The sequence below is a fragment of the Solea senegalensis genome, linkage group LG14 (assembly GCF_019176455.1).
Source record: "Solea senegalensis isolate Sse05_10M linkage group LG14, IFAPA_SoseM_1, whole genome shotgun sequence".
In the NCBI taxonomy this organism is placed as follows: domain Eukaryota; kingdom Metazoa; phylum Chordata; class Actinopteri; order Pleuronectiformes; family Soleidae; genus Solea; species Solea senegalensis.
Genome location: NC_058034.1, coordinates 11333544 through 11343359, shown reverse-complemented (window position 1 = coordinate 11343359; position 9816 = coordinate 11333544). Strand labels below are relative to the sequence as shown.

The 9816-nt window shown below is 38.6% G+C and overlaps 1 protein-coding gene across 1 annotated transcript in view; it reads right to left on the bottom strand.

Moving 5' to 3' along the window:
- Nucleotides 1–1623: 1623 nt before the first annotated feature.
- Nucleotides 1624–9816, bottom strand: part of raver2 (ribonucleoprotein, PTB-binding 2) — a 59849-nt gene continuing 51656 nt past the window's right edge. Inside the window, exons 6-9 of the mRNA XM_044044480.1 lie at nucleotides 5080–5200; nucleotides 2806–2888; nucleotides 2614–2712; nucleotides 1624–1809 (exon numbers count right to left, since the gene is read on the bottom strand). Coding sequence (XP_043900415.1) covers nucleotides 1624–1809; nucleotides 2614–2712; nucleotides 2806–2888; nucleotides 5080–5200 — 489 coding nt within the window. The remainder of the gene's footprint in view (nucleotides 1810–2613; nucleotides 2713–2805; nucleotides 2889–5079; nucleotides 5201–9816) is intronic.

Below are 9816 nucleotides of genomic sequence, written 5' to 3'. Positions count from 1 at the left end.
TGAGCCATGGTGGCTCAGTGGTAGGGTGAGTTGTCTTTCAACTGAAAGGTTGTGCGTTAATTTACTGCCCCTGCTAGTCTATATGTGTCCCTGAGCAAGACCCCATGTTGAAGCGTGTAAATGGCAACAATATAGTGTAAAGCAGCTCATTAAGACTAGAAAAGCTCTATATAAATACAGACCGTTACCAACTCTTTTTCTTCTGATTTTATTTGGTAGAAACAAGTAACAAAGATAAGTTAAAGGAAATGTAGTGGCGTAAAAGTGAAAGTTGCTAGAAATATAAATAACAAAGTAAAGTACAGATATGTGAATGTTGGTCTCTAGTACAGTAATGAAGTATTTGTACTTTGTTATATTACAACACTGTTAAATATCAGTGATGATGTCCAACAGGGACACAGCAACTGTTATGTCAAAAGCTCAGACACGCAGACACATTATGTCACATGATCGTCCTCTTACATAAAGAAAGTAAAGAGTTTATAAGGTGACTAATTAGATTTAAGTGCCATGTTTCATGTAAACAAAAAGTACTTAACCTTGCTGAGTAAGAGTATGATTGCTTCCTTAAAATCAAAATAATTTTGGGTAACATCTAATTACTCATGTTGCAAAAACTCTTTTGCTCTTCTCCTCATAGTGCGAAAACGGCAACAACCGCAAATATCGAGGCAAAATGGTGGCTAAATTCAAAATGGCTGACTTCATGTTTGCTGGCGTATTTGGGTTTTGTGTCGGTTTAAGTCACGTATGATCTGCTTGAAACATCATACATGAGAGAAGAGACCCTGCCAGAATAAAATTAGCAGATTAAAGGTAAGTCAAGGGCATTGCTCCACCTGCTGGGAGCATGGAAGCTGCAAGGGCCTGCACAATGCTGCTTGCTTAACTGTTTTTGGTGGCTCTGTGTGTCTGTCTGTCTGTCTGTGCTTCGGCACTTGCCAATATGAGCAAGAGAGGCCGACAAAGGCTTGTTGAGTTTGTGATATACACACAAACCAGCAACATGTTTAGGTAAGTTGCCAAAGTCTATTACACATATGGGCCCATAGGGGCTTGCTGCATGAAAGGGTTGTCTGCCATTTCTGATTGCCTTGTTCAGTATTTCGTCCAAAATAACATCAAAATGTCATAGTTTAGTATGTCATACAAAATGTGACAAAAATGTCATAGTTTAGTATGTCGTTCAAAAAGTCACCAAAATGTCATAGTTTAGTATGTCGTCCAAAATGTGACAAAAAGGTCATACTTTAGTATGTCGTCTAAAATGTGACAAAAAGGTCATACTTTAGTATGTCGTCCAAAATGTGACAAAAAAGTCATAGTTTAGTATGTCGTCCAAAATTTGACAAAAATTTGGACATGAAAAGGTCAATTTTATTTCAATTAACATGTTTCCTTAATCTTTGACATTTCTTATATGAAGCACCTTTAAATTTAGCAACTGTACATTTCCTTATTTTCGCTTGACTAACCATCTGCTTTTGTAAAACACTTTCAACTCCTGAAGTTTTTAACGCACTCTTTAAATAAATGTGTCTCGACTTGAACATCACTCAACGGTAAATGACGGGATGAAGAAAATATGATGAATGCAGCTCATCACAGGTCACTTCTTCACTACAGCTTCCTCTGTTTTGCAGTAATTGTTTTTTTTTTTTTTTTTACTGAAACTCTCTCTCGCTCTTGCTTACCTGTAGGGGAATCTCCCAGGAGGCCTTTCCCCAGTGACACGAGGCCTGGAGGCCGCAGAGACAACGCTTTCTGCATCAGCAGCCTGGATGGATCCCCGAGCAGACTGGAGACCTAAGGGTGAAAAAGAAAGAAAGAAAGAAAGAAAGAAAGAAAGAAAGAAAGAAAGAAAGGTGAAATCCACGTGTTTCTAAGATCTTGCGGTAACGCATGGTAACACGTTTTCGGACGTCTGCAAAAATTACCAACTATAGGCAATCGTAAGACGATCTGTCGTCCGTGATAAACAGCTGATTCTGAGCGAACTAGTGACGCGTTCTACTCATGTTGTAGCGCACGTTTAGTATTGAAATGTAAATACAACACTTTAGAGGAAGCTGAGCTTCTTTTAGACTTAGGGTGGCATGGTGAACCAGTGGATAACACTGTTGCCTCACAGCAAGGTGGTGTTGGGATCGATTTCTGTGTGGAGTTTGCGTGTTCTCCCCATGTCTGCGTAGGGTTTCCTTCAGGCTCTACGGTTTCCTCCCACCATCAAAACATGTTAGTTGGGTCAGGTTGGTCCCTTGTGGTCCCTCGAACTCTTGTTGCGCATTACCAGCTGTACAATTTCCTAGTTCTTTCCAGTAAAGGAGTTAAAGGAAGAGACAGAATCTAAAGCCCCTTCAAAATACGTCAAACATGAGTCTCACAGAGTCTCGGGTTCACTTGAGTGAGGAGAGAAATCATTATAGAGACACAACTCAAAAGGAAATATGTAAATCAAAATGTGGACGGAAATTCCAACACGTCTTGATGTTTACTTTGAGCACAAAAAGAAGCAATAAGGTGGCAGAATTTCAGGGTTGTTTGGATTCATTTAAGTGCTGAAGATTAAAATGTAAGAGCACACAGAAATGTACGACAAAGTTGTCTTACACTAGTGATGCGTTTGTCTTTGATGTGAAGAAGCTGCTGCTGTGCGAGCTGCATGTGTAACAGGTTCTGAAGGACTAGTCCGTTTCCGAGCATGGCACTCTGTCAGGAAAACAGGAACAACTGTCAAACAAACTCATCGACACACACACACACACACACACTGAAAAAATCATGATTATGGGGTTTGGCGACCTGGTGAGCTTTTCCCAGTGTGAGCAGCGCTGTGGTGAGAGGAGGTCGCAGGAAAGGCAGGCTGCTGTGACGCCCATACTTCCCTAAACAGGAACAAACAACATCATCAGTCAGTGCCTCTGTTTGTGTTTGTCTTTTTTTTTTTTTCTTACATTTCTTGCCCTTAATGCATCAATCAATCAACATCTCAACGGGCATACAGGTGGAATTATTATAGTGGAGTCACACAACACATCCATCAGTCCTTTACGACACAATTAAAGAAGGTGACACACAGCCCACTCCCAACTCCCTCATAACATCATTAGCAGCCTTTCCTGCCACCATGGCGGAGGAAACAAACTGAGTCACATGACACCCGGGGCTCCATAGATTGGTGTCCTCAAGAGTGTGAGGAGATGAACAGAAATGTGTGCGTTTCTGCATAAAGATTGAAAAGTGTCCACTCTGTCTGTGAGCTTGGAGAGCAGAACTTCATAATATTAATGCTAGAGCTGAAACGATATCTCGATTACAAAATGAATCATCAACTATTTTGATAATCAGTTTGAAGCGTTTCTTCAGGATTTCAGGTTTTAGCTTCTTAAATGTGAATATATTCTTCGTTTTGCTCCAGATAACAAAGAAATTATTACAACTGAATCATTTTGGAGGGTGGACAAAAAACAAGACATTCGAGAACATCATCTCTTCCAGGTTTGACAAACACCGATCAACATTTTTTTAATTGTTTTCTGACATTTTATGGACCAAACGAATACTCGATTCACCGAGAATATAATGGACAGACTGATCGATTACGGATATCATCATTAGTTGCAGCTCTAATTAATACTTTTGTATACAGCATCTTTCATACTTAAGAACATTTCAAAAACATAAAACACGTAAGAAAGTATAGAGTGCGCACACAGATAAATAAGATGTTATGAATTAAAGTGCTTCAGACTGGTTTTAAGCAGAATAATGAAAATAAAAGACATTCATTAAAAAGGTTTTTTAAGGATTTAAAAAAACATCCAAGTGCAGTTTGGATGAGCAAATATCAGGAACGTTCCATGTTCACGAGTGATGCCAGAATCATTTCTCACCTTCAGGCGAGTGCCACTCTTCTCACTGTGTGTGTGTGTGTGTGTGTGTGTGTGCCGCACAAGGCCTCCTCATAATAAATGTAAGCGTCAATGCTAATGGTAGTTTCCTCCAGAATAGCTGGAGAAAGTTTAACATTTAATCAAGGTCCTAATTTTGGATTTTAATTGTGCAGAGTGCGCGTGCCGAGAGAGAGAGCTTGTCTGCTTCCACCATCCTCTCTTCTTCCTGTTCTTTTTTCCATTTTAATACCTGATTAGCCATTCATCACATAATGAAGCCGTCGTTTGAGGTGATTACAATAGATGGAGGCAGAGTACAGTCTCTGATCAGGACCTTGGCAAACCTCAAAATGTAGATAGATTATTCAAATTAATCATCATGGACTTTCTGTCTCGTCCGTATGTTTATTACTCTGCTCCTCACCGAACTCTCAAGTCACTGTTCAACACAGAGTCTCATAATTTCTATTTCCATTTCCTGGGAAATATTCTACATCATTTCCTAAATGAAGGTACTGAAAATATTAAATCTGTCTTTTAAATTTCTAAATTTACACATTATATGCTGAGCTCACTGTGGAAGAAAAGTGTAGTGACACACAATCATTGCTCCGGAAAAAAAAAAAAAAAAATAGAAATATGAGTAATACAAAAAACTGAATAAAGTCGTAATACAGTGACTGCGTCAAATGAGGAACGTGGAGCATTCTATTTTGGTTTGGGGTTTCACAAATAAAGAAATACTTAATCTTTTTGTCACATCAGCACCGCATTATCTTTAGCATCAGGACTTTGAAAAGATTGTGAAAGTAACTGAGTGTGTTTAGAAGAAAGAATCACACAGATTTGGAGAAAATCATCTCTTTTGTGGAGGAGGAAATGGCTGGTAGTGGTCGACTGCAAGGCCATCACTAATTCTAAACCAAACAAATCAAAACTAAAACAGCTATTATTATAAGGTAATAACAATAAATGAATCAAAATAATTCCAGTAAGAAAATAATAATAATAATGATAAAGTGCAGTTCCATGGGTTCACATTGTGATTTTCAATTAGGAACCAGTGATTTTTGGAGTTCAGTTTTTAGAACTCAAATGACACAAACATCTGTGCTCCAGGTGACAGCGCTTCACACCGTCATTCACACCGTCATTCACACCGTCATTCACAGTCACGTCGTACCTCCTCTTTTCCCAGTGTGGTACGGTCTCATGAGGATCTGCAGGGCGGCCGGGTTGGTCATACTGGTCAGCAACTGGGCCAAGTTTGGCTCTGGCAGCAGACCTTTCCTATTACTGAGAATCTGAGGAGGAAACAACACAGACACAGACACATAAGAGGAGGAAGTGTGTGTGTGTCTGTGTGTGTGTGTGTGTGTGTGTGTGTGTGTGTGTTACATGTTGTCATTAGGATCCCCTGATGGCTGTGGTAATCATTACACTAGCTTACATCATCACAGTGTGTCTGCACTTTCAGCCGAGTGTGGAGCTGCTCTGGTAAACTGAAGAAAAAAGATAATCCATGTGCAATACGTCTCTGCTGCTAAGGTAAATAATAATCATAGCATAATTACATTTCAAACGGTTTACATTCACACGCACTCCTTCAGTTCTATTTATTGTCATGAAACTTAAAAGGTCATATCTCTTCATAAGTGCACACTTTCCTTTTAACATACAGTATATGCATTCTGCTGCTAATCTTGTGTTCCCTTAAAATTATTCTTTTTTAGTGTTATTTTAATTCTGAAGCAGCAAATGTAGAAGATTAATAAAGTGTGTGATGATTCTGATGCTGACAAGCAAAGAAAAATATAAAAAACGATACAGAAGAGGAGTGGAGAGGAAGGAAATCTTTGCCTTCCACAACATCACAACGTCACAATTCCATAGTATTGCGATTCTATGATACTTGCAATTTTCTTCTCCTCCTTAAACTAAAATTGAATGATTAATTCAGTCTGAAGCATTTTATTTCCATCAGTTAAGTGAGTGGAAATGTCACAGTCAGGAAAACTATTTTTGAAATCTACGTGTAACTGTAGAGTGTGAACATGTTAAAATTCAGCATCATGTTTGTAAGAAATCGCTCATTTATGCAAGGTTGTTTTTTCTTTTCTCAGTACACTTCTAAGGATCTTGGATTTATTTATTTTGACACTTCCAAGATCTGGAATGATAGTGTGCATTGTCTGGTCCCCATTTGGCTTTGTTTGCCCTGATGGTATGTATGTGTATGTGTGTGTGTGTGTGTGTGTGTGTGTGTGTGTGTAGGGCTGCAAACTAATAATTATTTTCATCATTGATTAATCTGTCCATTCTCAGAATATCAGAAAATGTTGAAAAATGTTGATTAATGTTTACCAAACCTGCAATTGATGATGTTCTCAAACTAAAATGACTCAATTTTAATAATTTCTCTGTTTATATGGATCAAAGAAACCAGAAAAAATTCACATATAAGATGCAGTAATTGGTTAATAATTGATTAATCAATTTGAGTGGTTTCTTTCCTGGTAAATGGAGTACTTTTTTTGGTCCATAAAATGTCAGAAAATGTTGTCTGCAATTGATGTTTTCAAATGTCTTGTTTTGTCCTCAAACCAAAATGATTCAATGTTTTAATTCACATTTAAGAAGCTGTAATCGGTTAATAATCAATTCATCTGTTAGAGTTTTTTTACCCCTGGTAAATCAAGTAAATGTTTTGGTCCAGAAAATGTCAGAAATAATGATGTTCTCAAATGTTTTACTGATATTTTTTTTTGTCATATGGAGCAAAGAAACCAGAAAAATTCACATTTAAGACGTTGAAAAATCAGAAAACTTTTTTTAATTATTGGAAAAAGGCACTGATTCATCAATTATGAAAATAATTGAAGGTTAATTTAATAATTGATTCATAATTGGATAATTGCTGTCAACCTTGTGTATTTGTGCTCCTGGCTGAGAATGACATCAACTCCAGACCTCAATAATTTGTGGTATTATAAAGTGGAATTGACGCTTTACGCCCAACGTGCTCTTCTCGCTCATTTTGTGATGATTCAGCAAAGCAACTCTGCCAATCATCACCTCCAGTACGCCCCATTTAGGCTAGAAATCAAGAACTAATCTTTTAACGTGATCGTGTTGGAGACTAGATCATGAACATGAAATTAGTTCAATTTAAAGTGAATGTTTATGTGAAAACCAAAACTTTAAAAAGTCAAGATGAACCTGTGTGTCACAGATTTCCTTTCCAGACGCCGACTCTGTGAGGAAGAAATAAAGAGCGGCTCTAAAAAGTCAAGCCACTTCAAAAGAAGCAGCAATTTAAGCTTTGATAATGTCATGTGTGATTGGCTCCCACACAGTATGTGCATTTATCATATGTTAACTAATTCACTTTACTCAGGACTGTCATTGCGATGTTTTCACTTAAAATGGACGTCTGAGAGTAAAGACACAGATAATGAGGTTAATTAAACTCTAACCCTGTCCAGCACTCACACAGACAGGAAACTCTTTACACACAAAAGTCTCTGCTCCACTGATGTCCATTTATTTTTTGTACTTTTATTAATCCCCGTAGGGAAATTCCTTCTCTGCATTTAACCCATCCTTGACTAGACCTTCCTAGAATTAGGAGCAGTGGGGGTTTGGTACCTTGCTCAGGTGACCCCGGGCTTTTTGACCTGGTGAGGACTTGAACCAGCAACATTCTGGTTACAAGACAAGTTCCCTTTCCACTTGGCCATGAGATAAAATATCCACCTTTCTGATAGCTATTGCAATTGTGGGATAATTATTGAACGTTGGAGTATTACTGCACCAAACATTAACCCTTTAACACCGAGCGTATCGCAGACGCCGCGTGACACTTTGCATCACCGTAATTTCGCAATGGTTGTGTGTTTTTTTTCTCTTTGTTTTTCTTTCATTTTAAATTGTTAATACACTATTTTAACATGCAGTAACTTATTATTCTTATTATTCTGGAAAAATTGGTAAAACTTACTCACAGGACATTTTCTGACTCTTTTATGGTTAAAATATGCAAAAAAAAAAAAGGTCAGACAGACATTTTGACGCTTATGTGTTAAAGGGTTAAAGGACAAGTGTGTATTTTTGAGCACCAACTAAAAATGTTAACAATTTAGTATTTAAAATCATGTTTTTTATTACTTCATTTATCTTCACCATCACACGGAAATTTAAGAAAAACGTTCTTTACATTCCTCTTCCCTTATTCAGTGTGACCACTAATAAACTGACTGACTGACTAACTAAGTAACTCACTAACTAACTAACTAGTATGCACTAAGTTGCAGACTCAGTCCTTGTATAACATCACAGCAGACTTCATGGAAAACTCACCTTAATTTTTAAGATAATAATAGAAAAGCCCCCACCACAGACTCTACACACTAGACCTTTAACTATAATTAATGCAGGAGATAAAAAGAAGTGTTTACGACATGTATGCATTACATTTTTGTTTAATTTGAATAGAACATAACAAAATCTACAAAAAAAAACTTGCCTTTTTCTCAAGCTCAGATTGCGATGCATTTATAAATCACACAATGTTCTTGTAGCTACATCTTCCATTTAATTCTGCTCAGTCCACATTTATTAGCCGACTTAATGTTTTACTCCCTTTTTAAACGGGAAACATTTAATTCGCCTCAAGTAAAACTACATCTCCGCTGACTTGTGTTTAATCGGACGACCGTCTTAAGGAACATTTCCCAGTTTGAATTCAATCAGTCGCTATAAGCTGCGAAAATGTAATTCAACAGACTCAAAGAAAATCCTATTGAATTAGTCTGCGTCTGTTTGACCCTCCTGAGCACTGACAGCAGCAGCAGCGGTTAGGTTTGTTTTTTTTTGTCTGGCCCAGAGACAAAGCTATTTAAAACAACATTAGCTGGATGGTGATATTTCCCACTCGTCTGCCCCTGAGCTACAGCATGACTTCAGCTCATGTCAACCTTGTTTCCTCCTTGTCACATCCAAAAGAGAAAGCATTACTGATGAGGATGAAGTGGGTTTGACTCCTGTCTGTCAGCAGGAGAGGAAGAGGAGAGAGGATGAGTGTGCTGCAGTGCACACAGACAGTATATAAGTTGGTGTGTCACTTTGTGTGTGTGTGTGTGTGTGTGTGTGTGTGTGCATGTTCAACAAGGCCAGTCATGGCTGACAGCGTCTTTCAGGGGAAGAGAGAGAGAGAGAGAGAAGGAGAGCTTTACCACCGTTTCTTTTACTTCGGCTGGAGAAAATGTCACCATGCATCAGTCTGTTTGGCTACTGGCACAAAATACACCCACACAATCACAAACACACACACACACACACACACACATGCCAAGGAGGTAAGGAAGCTGTGAGGAAGGGAAGGCGAGAAGAAACCCATAAGGAGAGGGATGGATGGAGAAGAAAGGAGGAGGCAGGGGGAGGCCATCTGGTCCCTAATGCTTACACTCACAATTACTAACTGCAGAAATGAAGAGAACTGCTTCAGAGAGCTGTAGGCGTGGAGTAAGGTCTTCATCGCTTTCTGAAGGTCTCATGTTTTTTTTTTCTCCCTTCCACACAGCTCACATTCACAACAATAAAATTGTTGGAGCCTCAGGGGCACTAATGAAACCTCCCTGTCCCCCCTCGTCCTCAGATGCAGTCCATCTCTTTCCAGCACTCTCTCTCTCTCTCTCAATCAAGCCGTTTCCTTCTCCTCACATCTGCCTCAGCGTCCTCAGCTCGCGTCTTCTAAACAAACAAATTAATTTCCACCATCTTTATTGCTAATCCAGGTGGTGACACTTACTGCGGTGCGTTTTTTAACCTGTGACTTTTAAACCATGTCGAGGCTGAAACTCTTCAAACGCACACATGACAATTCCTGCACTCAGAAAAAGAAAAAAAAATGCTGTCTGTT